The 19320-nt window shown below is 39.5% G+C and overlaps 1 protein-coding gene across 8 annotated transcripts in view; it reads left to right on the top strand.

The window, feature by feature from the left end:
• CNOT10 (CCR4-NOT transcription complex subunit 10) overlaps positions 1–19320 on the top strand; it is a 75079-nt gene that overhangs the window by 18523 nt on the left and 37236 nt on the right. For all 8 annotated transcript variants that reach the window (XM_049099652.1, XM_035705009.2, XM_049099651.1 and 5 more), the window contains 7 exons: positions 3716–3866; positions 6109–6251; positions 7080–7166; positions 9058–9141; positions 10742–10859; positions 15717–15866; positions 17316–17518. In XM_049099652.1, the coding sequence (XP_048955609.1) occupies positions 3716–3866; positions 6109–6251; positions 7080–7166; positions 9058–9141; positions 10742–10859; positions 15717–15866; positions 17316–17518 (936 nt within the window). The remainder of the gene's footprint in view (positions 1–3715; positions 3867–6108; positions 6252–7079; positions 7167–9057; positions 9142–10741; positions 10860–15716; positions 15867–17315; positions 17519–19320) is intronic.

The following is a 19320-nucleotide window of genomic DNA, read 5'->3' as shown; positions in this document are numbered from 1 at the left end:
GAGAGAGAGAGGCAGAGCTACAGGCAGAGGGAGAAGCAGGCTCCTGGCAGGGAGCCTGATGTGGAACTTGATTCTAGATCCCGGGATCATGACCTGAGCCAAAGGCAGGCGCTCAACCACTGAGCCACCCAGGCATCCCTACAGGAATACCCTATTACAATTCTTCAATGAAGGGATGCCTGGGTAGCTCAGAGGTTGAGCGTCTACCTTTGGCTCAGGGCATGATCCCGGTCCCAGGATCGAGTCTTACTTCGGGCTTCCTGCAAGGAGCCTGCTTCCATTTCTGCCTGTGTCTGTGCCTCTCTCTGTGTATCTCTCATAAAAATAAAATAAATAAAATCTTTAAAACAAAAAACAATTCTTCAATGAAAATGAGAATAAGAGGAGTGCTTGGCTGGTTCAGTTGGTAGAGCATGCAACTCTTGATCTCTGGGTTGTGAGTTAAAGCCCCAAGTTGGGTGTAGAGACTATTAAAAAAAGAGAAAATGAGAATAATACTCAATGTTTATCAAATACTTAATGTGATTCCAAATTCCATATTAACTGCTTTTTATGTTTTATCTCATAATCCTCACATTCAAATCCTGAGATAGGGATCCCTGGGTGGCGCAGCGGTTTGGCGCCTGCCTTTGGCCCAGGGCGCGATCCTGGAGACCCGGGATTGAATCCCACATCGGGCTCCCGGTGCATGGAGCCTGCTTCTCCCTCTGCCTATGTCTCTGCCTCTCTCTCTCTCTATCTCTGTGTGACTATCATAAATAAATAAAAATTAAAAAAAAAAAAATCCTGAGATAGGTGCTTGTTATCTCAGTTGTAAAACTGAGGTTTAGGGAGCCTAATAATTTTAATTACATAGGCTGGAAGGGGAAAAACAAGATTTGAACCAGACTTTCTGACTCTTTTTTTTTTTTTTTTGAAGTAAACTCTACATGTAGGATTCGAACTCATGATCCCAAGATCAAGAGTTGCATGCTCTACAGACTGAGCCTCCCAGGCACCCTCAGACCTTCTGACCTGTGAGCCTGTTTTTGTAACTACCCCAGTCTTCACAAATTTATATGACTTCACATTTCATTATTTCTCTAGTCTTATTAACCGTGACTTTATCTGGAGCTCCAGAATCAAAGGAAAGATGATGTTTGTGGATATCTAGTACACATGTCCTATGACCCCATAGACTGTGTCTTCCAGGGAACATTTATTTGGTCTTTGAGTACAAGTTCATCCTTAAAAACCTTTCCTAGGAAAAAAAAAAAAAACTTTTCTAGAGTAAGAGATTCCTGCAAACTTCCTGTTAAGCAAAGAAAACTGCTGTTTTTGAAATGCTTTAACCAGCCTTGAGTCTTTTTTTTCTTTTATTCATAATAAGGCTAGTTCAGTAATTCCCCTCATACCACCCAAATCCCTATATTTCCTAGAAGTGTTTGTACCTGTGTTCCCTAGCTTTCTTTATTTTTTTTTCCTAGCTTTCTTTAAATCACACTTCTAGTTCAGAGTCATATCCTTGGCATAGTTACATAGCTTTATAATCTATTCCATTTTTCTTGATGTTTTATCTCATTTAATGAGTAGTTTTTGTTCTGGCTAGAGTACTTACTAGATGTTTTTGGTAAGTTGTAGAAATTGTGGTTGTTGGGACCCCTGGGTGGCTGAGCAGTTGACTGTCTGCTTTTGGCTCAGGGCGTGATCCCAGGGTACCAGGATCGAGTCCCGCATCGGGCTCCCTGCATGGAGCTTGCTTCTCCCTCTGCCTTTCTCTCTCTCTCTCTCTCTCTCTCTCTCTCCCTCTTCTCTCACTCTCTGTGTGTGTCTCTCATGAATAAATAAATAATTTTTTAAAAAAGGAAAAGAAAATGTGGCTGTTATTTATGTCATAAGCTCAACCATTTTTTTTAAAGATTTTTTATTTATTTATTCATAGAGACAGAAAGAGAGAGAGGCAGAGACATAGGTAGAGGGAGAAGCAGGCTCCATGCTGGGAGCCCGACGTGGGACTCGATCCAGGGTCTCCAGGATCACGCCCTAGGCTGCAGGCGGCGCTAAACCGCTGCGCCACCGGGGCTGCCCCTCAACCATTTTTTTAAACCAAAATTCCTAATTTGTCCCCTTTCTGGCTAATAATTAACACTTTCTTAGCTCATTTTTTTTCTGTTACATTACTATGAAGAAGTATTGTCTTTCTTTGGAAATTGAGTTTTCTCTAAAGAGACTGTTTTTAGTGACTTGGTAAGTGAAGATTATACAGAATGTGCAAACTCATGGAGATGCAAGAGCTTGTGGTCTGAGAGGACCAATTGTTAACACTTGAGTACTCCTGTCAAGCTCACTGTGTAGATGACTGAAGTCTGCAGATGTCTGATTACAAATCAGTCTGTCATGGACCTTCCGGTTCCTTGCCGTCAGCCAAACCAAGGTTGTTAAGTTGGTCATGTATATGAAAGTCACACTGTTTAATTTAGGGAAGTGTCAGCCTTAGGGTTGATTGCTTAATATTGCTCAATAATTTGTCCCAATCTTCGGTGGCCCCTGGGTGACGACGGTTGGGCATCCGACTCTTGTTTTGGCTCAGGTTGTGGTCAGGGGCTCAGAGCTCAGTGCCTTGCCTGCTTGGGACTCTCTCCCTTGCCCTCTGCCCCTCCCCCCTGAGGTCCTTCTTGCTTACTCTTTCTCTTTCTCTCAGTCTCTTACTCTCAAGTAAGTCCTTAAGAAAATAATTTATTCTAATCACAGTAGTGGCAAAGAAAGATTACTTTTAATATAAATAGAATTCCAGTTTTGAGTGTTAAATGAAATTACAGAATGGTTGCAAAACTATTAAAATGCAAAGTATTGTGATTTTTTTTTCTGGGATTAGATGTAAATGTTAGTTTTAGCAAAGCCCTTTTTTTATTTTATTTTTTTAGTTAGTGGGAACAAAAACCTGAACTTAAGAAGAAAATCAGAAAATATACTTCCTAGCTGTAAAGTCTTCAGCAAGATAATTAAGCTTTTTGTGCTGGTCTCCTTATTTATAAAATGCAAATGATGATAATATCTATGTCCTAGAAGTATGATAAGGATTAAATGAGGTATTTTTTATAAAAGGTTTAATGTAGTAGGCCTGGCACATAGCTAAGTAGTTAGCTATTGTTTATTAATATTTAAATTTTTTTAAAAATTTTATTTATTCATGAGAGACACGGAGAAGCAGACGCCCTGCAGGGAGCCCTATGCAGGACTCGATCCCAGGACCCCAGGATCATGACCTGAGCCAAAGGCAGATGCTCAACCACTGAGCCACCAGGCGCCTCTAACATTTAAATTTTACTTTAGTTTTTACAAAATGGAATCCAGCTAATGTATACATAGTGCATAAAAACAGTGCATATGGGAAAGGTCTTTTGAGTTTTACCCACTCCCAGGGAGGCTAGAAAGTGAGGAACCAATTTGGAAGCCATGTTGGCAGTTAAAACATTGATGATATCTTCACAGTGGAAAGGAGGAGACTTATCTTGCCTTGTGCTAGGCACTACATGAAGTCCATGAAAATGTCTTACCTAATGGAATTTTATTATGAATAAAATAATTTTTAATATGTGAGAATAATTAAAATCTAGAGGTCCTGTTAAAATGGAAAAATTCAGAGTTGTTTCTATTTATTCATATAGATTCTTTCATTTTTGCTCTTTGTTTTCTTACTGTTGTGAGAACATATTCTTTGTTGATTGTTTCTTAGGTCCACTCGGCTGTTGAAGAAATGGATGGATTAGATGATGTAGAGAACAGCATGTTGTATTACAATCAGGCAGTCATTCTTTATCATCTGCGGCAGTACACAGAAGCGATAGCAGTTGGTGAAAAGCTTTACCAGTTCATAGAACCTTTTGGTATGTTCTGTCAAAATTTTTCCGTTGAAAATTTCCCTATTTTCAGGGGACCTGGGTGGCTCAGTCAGTTAAGTCTGACTGAGCCTGACTCTTGATCTCAGCCCAGGTCTTGATCTCAGAGTTGTGAGATCAAGCCTAAGTTGGGTGGGCATGGAACCTGCTTGGGATTCTATCTCTTCCTCTGCCCCTCTCCCACTATAAAAAAAGAATTCTGTATCTTCTCGTACTTGCAATGGCCTCTGGTACTTTTACCTAATTAACCTAAATCAGGGAATTACTTGTTACTATTTATGAAAAAAGAAAAAAGCTATGTCAGATTTTCTTAATAGAAAAGATAAAAATGACATTACTTTTAGATGAACCTAGGTTTTCTTTCAGCATTTCCTCCTCACTCTATTTTTAAAAACAACTGTTAGAAATGATGTCTCTTGGGATGCCTGGGTGGCTCAGCAGTTGAGTGACTGCCTTTGGCTCAGGGCATGATCCCAGAGTCCCAGGATCGAGTCTCACATCGGGCTCTCTGCATGGAGCCTGCTTCTTCCTCTGCCTATGACTCTGCCTCTCTCTCTATCTCTTGTAAATAAATAAATAAAATCTTTAAAAAAATGATGTTTCTGATTGGAAAGATTTAGTGATTTTTGTTTGCTCTTTTTACACTACCTAGTGTACCCAATCTTGTTACTTGGGCAATATATTAAGAAGTATTCGGAGATATTAAGGGACAATTTTTTTTTTTTTTTGTCCATTGCCTCACTGACATTTTTGTGGGTAATTATAGAATTATAGAATAGATAGTACAGACTATCTTAGCATTTTTTTATATCTTAATTAGCTTGCAGTTACTATCCTTGAGTAAGTATAATAAGAAAGGTGAAGGCAAAGGAACAAAGAGGGAGCAAATAAAGTAGCAAAGCCTGACTCAGGAAATGGTTGTTAGGGCTGTTTGTTTTCAACTCACAATCAGTCAGATTTCAGTTGTGATTCACATTTTTGTCTTTTTCTTACATTACTTTCTTTTGCATTTAAAACACTAATGCCAGTTCCTGATTTATAAATACCTGATTGCTGATCAGTCCCCACAGGAGAAGAGGTAGAGTGTGATGGCACCTCTGTGGGGCTTTAGAAGAGTTACAGGATCGCCTTTGCTGTCAACTGGTTGAACAGCTGCTTACTATGGATCTAGGGAGGCATTTTTAAGATACTCCTCTTCTGTACTGTGGGTGTGGTGGCTGGGCAGATTGGGCAGGAGAAATACCAGTGGTGAAGATGGTATAAATTGTGACCTTTCTCTATGAAGCTAGAAATCAGAATTCTACTTCTAGGATGACACAGATGTGTTTTTCTATATAGCTGGGGGTTTTGTTGGTTTTTTTGTTTTTAAAGTAATCTCTACGCCTAAGAGGGGCTTGAATTTATGACCCTGAGATCAAAGTCACATACTCTACCAACTGAGCCAGCTGGGTCCCCCTACAAAGCTGGTCTTTAGGATTTCTGAAACAATTCATCAAATCCTATTAATCTATATTGTGGCTGAGTATAGAATATAGCAACCAACTAGGGATCCCTGGGTGGCGCAGCGGTTTAGCGCCTGCCTTTGGCCCAGGGCGCGATCCTGGAGACCCAGGATCGAATCCCACATCAGGCTCCCGGTGCATGGAGCCTGCTTCTCCCTCTGCCTGTGTCTCTGCCTCTCTCTCTCTCTGTGACTATCATAAAAAAAAAATAAAAAATTAAAAAAAAAAAAAGAATATAGCAACCAACTAGATAGAATTCAATTTTTTTTTTTTTTTTTTTTTTTTTATGATAGTCACAGAGAGAGAGAGAGAGAGAGGCAGAGACATAGGCAGAGGGAGAAGCAGGCTCCATGCACCGGGAGCCCGACATGGGAGCTAAACCACTGCGCCACCCAGGGATCCCCTAGAATTCAAATCCATTTTTCTTAGGGGGCGCCTCAGTGGCTCAGTGAGTTAAGCCTTTGGCACAGGTCATGATCCCAGGGCCCTGGGATAGAGCACCGTACCAAACCAGGCTCCTGTTCAGTGGGGAGTCTGCCTCTCTCCATCTACCTCTTCCCCGGCTTATGCTCTCCCTCTCTCTCTGTCTCTCAAATAAATAAGTAAAATCTTAAAAAACATAAACAAAACTTAGTCTTTGCTCTTTAGAACTTTTTGGGGAGGAGTGGTCTGGTATGTTTGCTTCACTTTGGATTATAACTTTTCTTTTCCTGTTTCTTTCCCCCCAGAAGAAAAATTTGCCCAGGCGGTGTGTTTTTTGCTTGTAGACCTTTATATATTAACCTATCAAGCTGAGAAAGCTTTGCATCTTCTTGCTGTCCTAGAAAAAATGATATCACAGGGTAACAATAACAAAAATGGAAAAAATGAGGTAAGTGTTCTGAGGTGATCAGATTAAAGTTTATGGTTAATATTTGGGGTTATTAAATATTTTAACAGCTTTATTGAAATATAATTCACTATACAAAATGGTCAATATTGTTAATAATACCATAGGATTACATACTTGAAAGTGGCTAAGAGACATTGCGAAGGATAACTAGGAATCCAGCATATGATGTTGGTAGTGTTTATACCAGAGAAAGTTTTTAAGAAGGGACTGACATGGGGCGCCTGGGTGGCTCAGTTAAGTGTCTATCTTCAGCTCAGGTCATTATCCCAGGGTCCTGGGTTGAGCCTCGCCTGTGTCAGGCTCCCTGCTCAGTGGAGAATCTGCTTCTTCCTCTCCCTCTGACCCTAGCCCACTCTTTTCTCTCTCTCTCTCTCTCTCTCTCTCTCTCTCTCTCAAATACATAAATACAAATCTTTAAAAAAGAAAAACGTGGACTTCAAAAGGTTAAAAAAGACAAAAAAGGGAACATGATCCGTTCTGGGTTTCAGAAAGATAATCTTGAGTTTTGCCTGAGTACGATCCATGCTTTTTAAACCTGGCATATCATTATATTCAATGGGAGCTTCTCAAAAGTAGTTTCCTCCAAACAAAACAAAACAAAGTAAGTTTCCTGTTACCCATTCCAGACTATTATACCTGAATCTCTGAGAGTGAGACCTGGGATTCTGTAGTTCGAAAATGCTTTCTAGATGATTCAGATTAGCTTCCTTGGAAATTACTGATTTAAATTATGGTAAAAAATATATATATTTAATGGTAAAAATATATATATATTTAATTTTGGTTAACTTTGTTTTACCACTACAGACTGGTAATAACACCAACAAAGACGGATTTAATCATAAAGCTGAAAGTGGAGCCCTAATAGAAGCTGCAAAATCAAAGATACATCAGGTAGCATACACTCTAAGAGAGATTTTATTATCATGTATATTTACTAATAGTTATGAATGATAAAGAATGTGATAAATCGTTGGAAGAAGTAAATAATTTGAGGCATGTATGTTTGTTTAGCTTTGAAGTATTGTAATTTAAAAGCACATTTAGGGATCCCTGGGTGGCGCAGCGGTTTGGCGCCTGCCTTTGGCCCAGGGCGCGATCCTGGAGGCCCGGGATCGAATCCCACGTCGGGCTCCCGGTGCATGGAGCCTGCTTCTCCCTCTGCCTGTGTCTCTGCGCCTCTCTCTCTCTCTCTGTGACTATCATAAAAAAAAAAAAAAAAAAAAAAAAAAAAAAAAAAAATAAAAGCACATTTATTCTTCTGACTATATTTGCCTAAAATGATAATGCAGTATCTTTCAATTTCTTGATAAGAGATTGAGAGAAATGAAAAAAAAAAAAAAAAAAGAGAGATTGAGAGAAATGGCCTGGGAATGTATTGGATGATAAAATCAGTTTGTAGACTATTAAAATTCATTCTTTTTTTTTTTTTTTAAGATTTTACTTATTGATTCATGAGAGACACACAGAGAGAGGCACAGACACAGGCAGAGGGAGAAGCAGGCTCCATGCAGGGAGCCTGTTGTGGGATTCAATCCCAGGACTCCAGGATCATGCCCTGGGCTGAAGGCAGGCACTAAACTGCTGAGCCACCCAGGGATCCCAAAATTCATTCTTTTTTTTTTTTTTTTTTTTTTTTTTTTTAATTTTTATTTATTTATGATAGTCACAGAGAGAGAGAGAGAGAGGCAGAGACATAGGCAGAGGGAGACGCAGGCTCCATGCACCGGGAGCCAGACGTGGGATTCGATCCCGAGTCTCCAGGATCGCGCCCTGGGCCAAAGGCAGGCACCAAACCGCTGCGCCACCCAGGGATCCCCCAAAATTCATTCTTAATTAGCCATGTGCAGATAAAAATTGATAGGAATTATAGAATTACTGAATCACTATATTGTGCACCTAAAACTAATACTGTACATTAATTATACTTGAATTAAAAATAAATGAATTTGGGGGTTGGTCCCTGGGTGGCTCAGCGGTTTAGCACCTGCCTTCAGCCCAGGGCATGATCCTGGAGACCCGGGATCAAATTCTGCATTGGGCTCCCTGCATGGAGCCTGCTTCTCCCTCTGCCTGTGTCTCTGCCTCTCTCTCTCTCTGTGTCTCTCATGTATAAATAAATATTTTAAAAATAAATAAATAAATTTTTTAAAGCTTAAAGTTGTTAGGATTTTTTGTGGAACTTAAATATAAATTTTATCCTACCACATTTTTTTTTGTTTTTTACATGTATTCCAAGAGTATAATAAAAATAGATTAAGATAATTTACAACCTGCTTTTGCCAGTACCTGGTATAACCATGTTGTAAACAGATAGGGTTGAATTTCCTTTTAACTAGAAAGTAAGACTGCTTCAGCATGTGTAAATCCATCATAGTCCTGGGATACCTGCGTGGCTCAGTAGTTGAGCATCAGCCTTCAGTCATGATCCTGGGATCCTGGGTTCAGAGTCCCACATTGGGCTTCCCACAGGAGCTTGCTTCTCCTTCTTCCTATGTCTCTGCCTCTCTCTCTTTGGCTCTCATGAATAAATAAATAAAAATCTTTTAAAAAATCCATCATAGGGCAGCCCCGGTGGCGCAGCAGTTTAACGCCGCCTGCAGCCTGGGGTGTGATCCTGGGGACCCTGAATCAAGTCCCACGTCAGGCTCCCTGCATGGAGTCTGCTTCTCCCTCTGCCTGTGCCTCTGCCCCCCTCTCTCTCTGTGTCTCTATGAATAAACAAATAAAATTTTTTTTAAAAAATCCATCATAGTTCTCACATACTCACATTTTCCTTTGATAGTATAAAGTGAGAGCTTATATCCAAATGAAGTCCCTGAAAGCATGCAAAAGGGAAATCAAGTCAGTGATGAACACAGCTGGAAATGTAAGTTTCTTTTTGACTTTTTTTTTCAATTTGTAATTTTTATGTCCTAAAACTATCTTATTTGTACAATAAGTGTTTGTCAGTTTTAAATTATTTTAGTCTCTTATAGTGTATATTTACCACTAGATACAAACCTTGACATTGAGTTGTGAAGTGGTGATCATACTGTGTCTATAATTTAATACTTTCCTCACTTAAAATTAAACCAAGCATTTCTCCTTGGCATATAGTCCTCAAAACCACCATTTTAAATACTTAGTATTCTGGGAGTAGTTTATCATAATTCATGTAAACATTTACTATTAGACACTTCAGGATTTTTTTAGCTTATACTCAGAACATTTAGTAAAGATGAACAGTTCAGCTGTAGCCCAAACCTGCCCCTTTCCAGTGATCTTTGGCTTGACAATAACTTCAATTTGACTAAGCTAGACTCTTTGAAATAAGCTTACTCCTTCTTTCCACTCCCTCTACCCCACTCCTCCACTGATACGTAATTTTTTAAGACTGTGAAAGGAAAAGACAGAATTGTGAACATTCTTGATGCTTTTAGGAAAACTGTTAACTTTAAGTATGAAGGCATAAAGAGATACAGTTTGTAATAGGAATAGTTCAGGAAAATTGACCCTCAAAATCCTAGACAGGATCCAGATTAATCCCTGGGTCAGTACTCAAGTGATTTTTGATGAAAACAAATTGTAAGTAAGGTCTGAGAGGGTAGACTTGAGGCTAAGAGGGAAAAGCCTTACTAGCCAGCCAACCATTATCAAAGCTTTTTTGAGACAAAGACATGATCCCTGCCTTAACAGAAGCCAGAGTCACAGGGGAGAGAGAAACAGGAAAATAAATATTGTAATGCAGTGTAGTAGTAGTACCTAAATCAGGAGGTACAGAGCAAAGCAAGAACAGGGACTTAGAAAAAAAGCCTGTAGCTAAGCTAAAGTGAATAAATGATGAGACCAGGATTCCTCATGTCCTCCTGGTTGGATGTTCATTGTGCAAATCTATGTAGGCAAATGCATTCTAAATAGGAACTATACAGGTGATCCTCCACTAGGAGGATGCTTAGGGGAAGTGAAACATGATTTACCATCCAAAATCTGATTTTTGTCACAGGAAGATTAGCTCCCAAAAATAAGGCATTCTGTTAGGCAATACTTCCATCCATAGAATGACACCTTTTTTTTTTTTTCCTATTTGGGAAAGCATTGAATGATTGTATCCCTTTGGGTTCTAATGAAGGTGCATTTGTACCCTAAAAAATATGGGAGATTTCCAGTCTCTCATAGTAATTGAAATAAAGGGCCTAGGAAAATTGGTTTTCAGTTAGTAGTATAATTGGTGAAGACAGTCTTGTGTTCTTATATACTGTATGTATTTTTTTAGGCAGACTCTTAATTCAGTTGATAAGGTGCTCTCTGATAAGTTTAATTTTTTTAGATTGTGAAAGCAAGGAAAAATTTTGAGACTATAGTTTTTTGTGATCATGACTTAAATGATTCATTTATGCTCTTCAGGACATGCCAGTATAGCAATATGATTATGATCTCTCATTAGGCATCTGAAAACAAAATATAAGCAACTTTCCTTTTCTTTACAGTCTGCACCCTCTCTGTTTCTTAAAAGCAATTTTGAGTACTTAAGAGGCAATTATCGAAAAGCTGTGAAGCTATTAAATAGTTCAAACATTGCTGAGCATCCAGGATTCATGAAAACAGGTAAAAGAAAACGTGAAATTCTGGTATTTTCTTCCTGTCTCTTCTGTCTTTTGTTGTTTCCTACAGTGCTCTTCAGTGTGATTTTTGCTAATTTTTTACATGTAATGTTTTATTCTGCTGCAGAAAAATTCTGAAATTCTATTATTTCCATTTTATTTATTTTATAGATTTATTTATTTAGTGTGTGTGAGCAGGGGTAAGGGGGCAGAAGGGGAGAGGGGGAGAGTAGCAAACTTCCTACTGAGCACAGAACCTGGGGCTCGGCCCATCCTATGCTATGACCTGAGTTAAGCCAAGAGTTGGATGCTTAACTGAGTCACCCAGGTGCCCATATTTGTTTTCCATTTTAGAAGAAGCCTCACTTCTTTTACTTTTCTTTCCCCTCATTGTATTCGTTTTCTTCTTTCATTCTTTAAGATTTTATTTGAGAGAGAGAGAGGGAGCATGAACAGTGAGGAGGGAGAAGCAGACTCCACACTGAGCAGGGAGCCCAACATGGGACCCAGTCATAGGACTCTGGGATCATGACCTGAGCCGAAGGCAGATTCTTAACCAACTGAGCCACCCAGGCACCCCTCATTTTATTTTTAATACCAGCTTAACAAATTAGATCCAAGACGTAAGGTACTTGGGCTTTTACTTTGTGAAATGAGACGTTTTAAGAAAATGAATTGAGGGATCCCTGGGTGGCGCAGCAGTTTGGCGCCTGCCTTTGGCCCAGGGCGCGATCCTGGAGACCCGGGATCAAATCCCACGTCGGGCTCCCGGTGCATGGAGCCTGCTTCTCCCTCGGCCTATGTCTCTGCCTCTCTCTCTCTCTCTCTCTCTCTCTCTATGACTATCATAAATAAATAAAAATTGAAAAAAAAAAATTAAAAAAAGAAAATGAATTGATAATGTTTATACTTGTCCCTTTTCTCCCATAAAGCTGTGAGCATATGATGATTTTTTTTTGCATATGATGATTTTTTAGACTATTAACTATGTCAAAAATATTTCAAAAAATATTTCTATAAAGTTAGGAAAATAATTATTATTTATTTTCTAATTAGAAAGTTTTAATGAGGGACACCAGGATGGCTCAGTCAGTTAAGCACCTGAATCTTGATTTTGGCTCAGATCATGATCTCAAGATAGTTGGATGGAGGCCTACATTGGGCTCCGCACTGGGTGTGGAGCCTGCTTAAGATTCTGTCTCCTCAGGGCAGCCCTGGTGGCTCAGCAGTTTACTGCTGCCTTTAGCCCCAGGGCCTGATCCTGGAGACCCAGGATCAAGTCCCACGTCAGGCTCCCTGCATGGAGTCTGCTTCTCCCTCTGCCACTGTGTCTCTGCCTTTCCCTCTCTCTGTGTCTCTCATGAATAAATAAATAAAATCTTTAAAAATAAATAAATAAAAATTAATAAAAAAGAAAGAAGGATTTTATTTATTTATTTTTAATAAGAAAGAAGGTTTTTAAAAATAAAAATTCATGAGAGATACAAAGAGAGGCTGAGACACAGGCCAGAGGGAGAAATAGGCTCCCTGTGGGGAGCCCAATGCGGGACTCAATCCCATGACCACCAGGCGTCCCAAGAAAGAGAGTTTTAATGAATTGCTTAATACTGGGACACCTGGGTGGCCCGGCAGTTGAGTGCCTGCCTTTGGTCCAGGGCGTAATCCTGGAGTCCCGGGATCGAGTCCTACATCAGGCTCCCTGCATGGAGCCTGCTTCTGCCTCTGCCTCTCTCTCTCTCTCTCTCTCTCTCTCTCTGTCTCCCATGAATAAATAAAATCTTTTAAAAAATTGCTTAATACTGTTGGAAAAACAAAAGGTAAAATTTGGGGCTTTAAGTTCATAGCATTGCTATTTTTTGGAGAGAAAGGAGGAAAATCCATTTATTCAAGAAATGAAGTAAAACTATTGAAAATGCTTTACACCAAGTTTAAAATGCAAAGAATGGAAGTGCCTGGGTGGTTCAGTTGGCTATGCGTCTGACTCTTGGTTTTGGCTCAGGTAATGGTATCAGTGTCGTGAGTTTGAGCCCCATGTGGTACTCTGTGCTCAGAATGGAGTCTGCTTAGACTTCTTTTCACCTCTCCTCCCCTGCTTATGTGCCTGCCCTCTCTCTTTCACTCATTCATTAATAAATAAATAAACTCTTAAAACACAAAGAATGAATAAGTTTTTGGGTAATTTTTATTTTAGATTCTATTCAGATACAAAGAACACACTTGCAGACATACCCACTGCCCCCAGCCCCTTTGCCTGTTCTGTTCACTGGGGTTGTAAAAATAGAGAAAAACAGTTTGTTCCATTATAGTTTACTTGGATATTCTGTCTGAGTACCCATTTTTTAATTCTGCTGAATTTTCATTTTTGCTATTTTTATTGTCATAATTTCCCCTCAGAGGCCCATAATACCCAAACACTGAAATGATCTTTCATGCTAAAAATTCAGTATCCTTGAGAAAATTTTGCTTAGGACTGTCTTGATGCAGTTTTCAGAATCAATATTGTCAAGCTCTACAGTGGAGTGAGGAGCAGGACATGCAGTTGACTAGTCAACAGTTAAGATGATCTAACAGGAGATTTTTATACAGTAGCTATATATTTTATTATTGATATTTTTATAGTTATTAATTTTAAAATACTTGTTCTCATATTTAAAATTTAGTTTTTGCTGTTGATAAAATACACTTATTAGAGAAGCTCTGGGAATAGAATGTTTCTTAAATTGTTGACAGTGCCACAACCAGAGGCAACCTCCTTTAAATATGTTAGTATATTTCTTACTATCTTGCCCTGAAGCCTAGTTTTGATCTTTTTAAAAATCATTGCTCGGGATCCCTGGGTGGCGCAGCGGTTTGGCGCCTGCCTTTGGCCCAGGGCGCGATCCTGGAGACCCGGGATCGAATCCCACATCGGGCTCCCGGTGCATGGAGCCTGCTTCTCCCTCTGCCTGTGTCTCTGCGCCTCTCTCTCTCTCTCTGTGACTATCATAAATAAATAAAAATTAAAAAAAAAAAAATCATTGCTCAATTTTAAAGCACATAAGAAGAAAATTAGATTTTAGTATTAAGCTTTGGATATCCTGCGGTTTTTTTTACGATTTTATTTATTTATTCATGAGAGAGCAAGGCAGAGACGTAGGCAGAGGGAGAAGCAGGCTCCATACAGGGAGCCTGATGTGGGACAACGCCCTGATCCAGAGGCAGTTGCTCAACCACTGAGCCACCCAGACATCCTGGATAACCTGAGTCTTAATTTTGTCAGTCTAGTCCAGCATTTTATATCATTGAGGAAAAGATGGACTCTCATTAGGTTCTTTTGGAGTATTTGAGAAGCAGTTTAGAAGAAGAAAACTAAAGCTTGGATTGTTTTCATTATTCCATAAGAAAGCCCAGAGAAATGAAGTGTCGAAATATACAATCATAAAAGCAGCTAAAGGAAACTTGAATATCTTAATTTGGGGGGATTGATTAAATATTATCCAAAATGCAAGAACCATAGAGTTTAGAAAAGACGACTAAAATTAACCACATAATCATGTAAAATTTTTTTATCATTAAACACACACACACTGAAGCAGGTCACAAGACAGATCACATGATGGCATTGGAAATATTTGAAACATGTGACAGAAGATTTCTATAACATACAAACAGGTAACCAACAGGAAAAACATCTGTAACCAAATTTAAAAATAGATAAAGAAAAGAAAGAAGCAGTGTGTACATTACAGGATAAGAAGTACAAATGCCTAATAAACATGAGAAGATAGTTGCTCAGCCATAGTAGTATTTATTTATTTTTTTAAAGATTTTATTTATTTATTCATGGAATGAGAGAGAGAGAGGCAGGCAGAGGGAGAAGCAGGCTCCATGCAGGGAACCTGACCTGGGACTCTATCCCCGGTCTCCAGGATCACACCCCAGGCTAAAGGTGGCGCTAAACCGATGAGCCACCTGGGCTGCCGCATAGTAGTATTTAAAGAAGTGTGAACTGGGCAGCCCCGGTGGCGCAGCAGTTTAGCGCCAGCCTGCAGCCCAGGGCGTGATCCTGGAGACCCTGGATCAGTCCCACATCAGGCATCTCTGTATGATGCCTGCTTCTCCCTCTTCCTGTGTCTCTGCCTCTCTCTGTGTGTCTCTATGAATAAATAAATAAAATCTTAAAAAAAAAAAAAGAGTTAAAAAAGAAAGAAAGAAAGAAGTGTGAACTGAAAGAGCAGTGGAGACTTTAACAAGCAAAAGCAGGAATTTATGTATTCTGTTTTATGCATTCCTGCTACCATTAATATGTTGCCATAGTAAATGTGTCCATATATACTTATTCTGTCCAGTTTCTAGATAATATTTTTTGTGGACAAAATACATATAATGTTACTAAGAAGTATTTTTTGTCCTTTGCACTATTGTATCATTTGCCTATTATTAAAAATTAAATCAGGGCAGCCCCGGTGGTGCAGCAGTTTAGTGCCGCCTGCAGCCTGGGGCCTGATCCTTGAGACCTAGGATCAAGTCCCACATCGGGCTCCTGCATGGAGCCTGCTTCTCCCTCCTCCAGTGTCTCTGCCTCTCTCTCTCTCTCTTTGTCTATCATAAATAAATAAATAAATCTTTAAAAAAATTAAATCAGGAAAAATATTAAGCAGGGTAACCAAATCAATGGGTAGGGTTGGTTTATCACCTAAAACAAAGGATTTTAAAAGTAAAGGAGCTTACAGAATTTTCGCATGTCGCAAATTTCAGGTGCCTTGTAAACTTTTCTATAAGGATTAGGTGGAATTGCTGTTTCATTGCCAGTTCTTGTGTGGCATGTATCAACAGTAAAATTTTAGGATAGATTTGTTTGTGGTTTTTTTTTTTTTTTCAGGTGAATGCTTGAGATGCATGTTCTGGAATAATCTTGGTTGCATTCATTTTGCCATGAGCAAGCACAATCTGGGAATTTTCTACTTTAAAAAGGCTTTACAGGAGAATGACAATGTTTGTGCACAGCTCAGTGCAGGCAGCACTGATCCAGGTGAGCCCATTGCTGGGGGATAGTCATATTTTTCTACTAGAGGAGAGCACGATATTAAAGAGCAAGCAACCGAGCACTGAGTGATATATAAAATTGTTGAATCACTGTATTGTATACCTAAAACTAATATAATATGGTACATAAATTATACTAGAATTTAAAAAGTAATTTTTTCTAAAAGAATAAATAGGTAGATAGTGATCAAGTGTCTGGTCAAAATGCATCCGTATGTGCCTACCTACAGTTAACATTGACCCTGATCAACAGGTTTATTCAAAAACAAAACAAAACAAAACAAAACAAAAACACGTTTATTCGAGATTTTTAGTAAATAATTGCTACTTCAAATATTAAGGAAATTTAAATTACATTCACTTTTTCATGGACTTGAAAATCAGTAATCACATATGGTAATGTTATACAGCAAAATATGTTGCTAAGATTTCTCGACTGTGCTAAACTTTTTTTTGTTTTGTTTTGGTTTTCTTTTTTCTAAGTAAGCTATAAGCCCACCCTAGGGCTTGAACCATGACCCTGAAACTCGCATGCTCTACAGACTGAACCAGCTGGGCACCCTAGTTTTATTATAGCTTCTTTCCAAGGTTTCACTATAGGTAGCACCTGTCAATCTTTTTTCTTTTTCTTTTTTTTTGCACCTGACAATCTTTGAGCAAATTCCTAAAGTCTATAACTGTATTTATTATTCATATGGTATGGATCCTTGACCTGGAATGCTTAAAAGCAATTATTTAGCTTTTTTAAATTAAAAAAAAAAACTGATGAAAAATGCATCCAGAATCATAAGTAGTCTTATTTTATTATAGACTGTGAAACTTTGAATAAGCAAGTGAACCATAGTCATTGTGGGTATTGGTATATTAATTTTTATTTTCATAGTAAAGTTCCCTGAACCCTCACTAACATTAGCTATATACTTCTGGCTAAGGCAGCCCAGATGGCCCAGCGGTTTAGTGCCGCCTTCAGCCCAAGGTGTGATCCTGGAGACCTGGGATCGAGTCCCACGTCGGGCTCCCTGCATGGAGCCTGCTTCTCCCTCTGCCTGTGTCTCTGCCTCTCTCTCTCTCTCTCTCTCTCTCTCTCTCTCTCTCTGTGTGACTATCATAAATAAAAAAATAAATAAAAAATAAAAGATTGATAGGAGTCGGTGGGTCCTCTCTCTCTTTGCCTTTCTGGACCATTGTTGCCTGCCTGAGGAGCTAGCAAATGAGAAGAGACATCTCTGGCCACACCAGCACAGACAACTGAGATGACTCTGGAGAATATTTGTGAGGTTGGGGATGAAGGTCTTCACTGGTCAAGAGCTATTACAACTTCACACTGGGGTCATTGGTATTAAGTAAGATAGTATTTAAGTATTTAGTGGAATAAGTGTTTTCAATGTAACTGTTACTTTAATGATTTTCTTTCTTACCTAATTTATATCATTAGGCAAAAAATTTTCAGGACGACCTATGTGTACATTACTAACCAACAAGAGGTATGAGTTGCTGTATAACTGTGGCATTCAGCTTCTTCACATTGGAAGACCTCTTGCTGCCTTTGAGTGTCTGATTGAAGCTGTTCAGGTTTATCATGCAAATCCACGCCTTTGGCTAAGGCTGGCTGAATGCTGCATTGCTGCAAATAAAGGGGTGAGTGCTCCTTGGGTATCTTTTTGAACCTATACTGTGCCCCCAACTTGTTACATAGCAAAAAATATTTGGAAACATACAAGACTTCATTCCCTTTTTAATTCAGGGAATTTATAAACTGTTCTTTAAAGGTTGGACAAAGGTTTAGTTTCTTAAAGTCATTTGTTAACGTTCTAGGTTCTTAAAGTATAGCAGCCTGTATCAGCAGTCAGATTAAAGAGGTGAAGCCAATGAGAGGGTTGTGCCTGCTGGAATAGAGGTCTGCTAGCTGCTATTGGCTCCTGGGGCAGGGGCCATATCATCTATCTGCTGGTGTGAGTGGTACATGCCGCAGATAGTTAGAGAAGGACTGATACTAACACCATGAATGTGGAAAGAAGTGTATGACACTGCATTTCCTTCAGTGCCTAGGCACTTTACTTTTGATTCAGTGAATGGTTCAGGATTATCAGGCTGTCTCTCTCACACCTTTGTCCACAGTGACTGTGAGAAATAGGCCAGTTTACATGGGTGTCCTTGCATGTGATATCTGCATGTGATGGTTGGTGGAAGCCTTGGGAATCTCAAGTGGGGAGTGGTCAGTGAAGGGTAGGAGACAGGTTGTATCGGAATTACCAGATGCCTGTATTACCCCGTTTCCTGCCCACCCCCCACCCTTGCTGCACCTTTGGCCATGTAGAGATTGGGAGGTATGGCACCTAAGATTTGCCTGCCATAGATGATATAGATGTTTATGCACTCTTACTGCTGAACAGCACTTCCTGAGAAACAGCTGCAAAAACTACCATTGAGAAGTATGTTTGCCTGGTAGTTTTCAGACGATACTTAAAAGTAGTTTATGATTTGGGTATACCACTAGGGAAAGAGATAAGTAGTATCTTTGAAGGGCTTTAATGATTTATTTAGTTGTAATTTGCCTTTTAAAAGACAACTTTCTTGGGGTGCCTGTGTGGCTCAGTGGTTGACCATCTGCCTTCCGCTCAGGTCATGTTCCCAAGATCCTTGGATCGAGTTCTGCATCGGACGGACTCCCCAGGAAGCCTGCTTCTTCTGCCTATGTCTCTGCCTCTCTCTCCGATTCTCTCATGAATAATAAATAAAATCTTTTTAAAAAAGTAAAAGGCAACTTTCTTATTGGATAATTCTTAAATTAACTGACAGTTCTAGGGAGTATTTATACTTTTTTAAAAAATAAGAACTCTAGAAATCGCTTATTCTCTTTAATCCATTCATGAATTTAAGTGTTGGAGGCATCTCATTTGAATAATTACTGGAAACCAGGGGATTATTATATCTTCCAAAGAGTAGAGAAATACAGTAGGGTTTTTAATATTTCTTTTTAAAATACTTATTTTTAGAAATAGTACTTTTAGGATTGTCTTCATTCTGTGGATTTTATTATGAACCCCCCCCCCCCCGCCCCATTTTCTTCTCCAGAATTCTAAGTTTCTAATTTTTAAAAAATGGTAGGGGTGCCCTGGATGGCTCAGTTGGTTGAATATCCAACTCTTGGTTTCTGCCTACATATCAGGGTCATGGGATCAAGCCCAGCCTAAGGGCTCTGCACTCAGCCGGGAGTCTGCTTGGGATTCTCCGTCCTCCTGCTCACATGCAGTCTCCCTCTCTCTCAAATAAATAAATAAAATCTTGGGATCCCTGGGTGGCGCAGCGGTTTGGCGCCTGCCTTTGGCCCAGGGCGCGATCCTGAAGACCCGGGATCGAATCCCATGTCGGGCTCCCGGTGCATGGAGCCTGCTTCTCCCTCTGCCTGTGTCTCTGCCTCTCTCTCTCTCTGTGTGACT

This window comes from Canis lupus, chromosome 23 (assembly GCF_003254725.2).
Source record: "Canis lupus dingo isolate Sandy chromosome 23, ASM325472v2, whole genome shotgun sequence".
In the NCBI taxonomy this organism is placed as follows: Eukaryota; Metazoa; Chordata; class Mammalia; order Carnivora; family Canidae; genus Canis; species Canis lupus.
The sequence above is the reverse complement of the archived record's forward strand: the minus strand, read 5'-3'. Positions and strand labels throughout refer to the sequence as shown.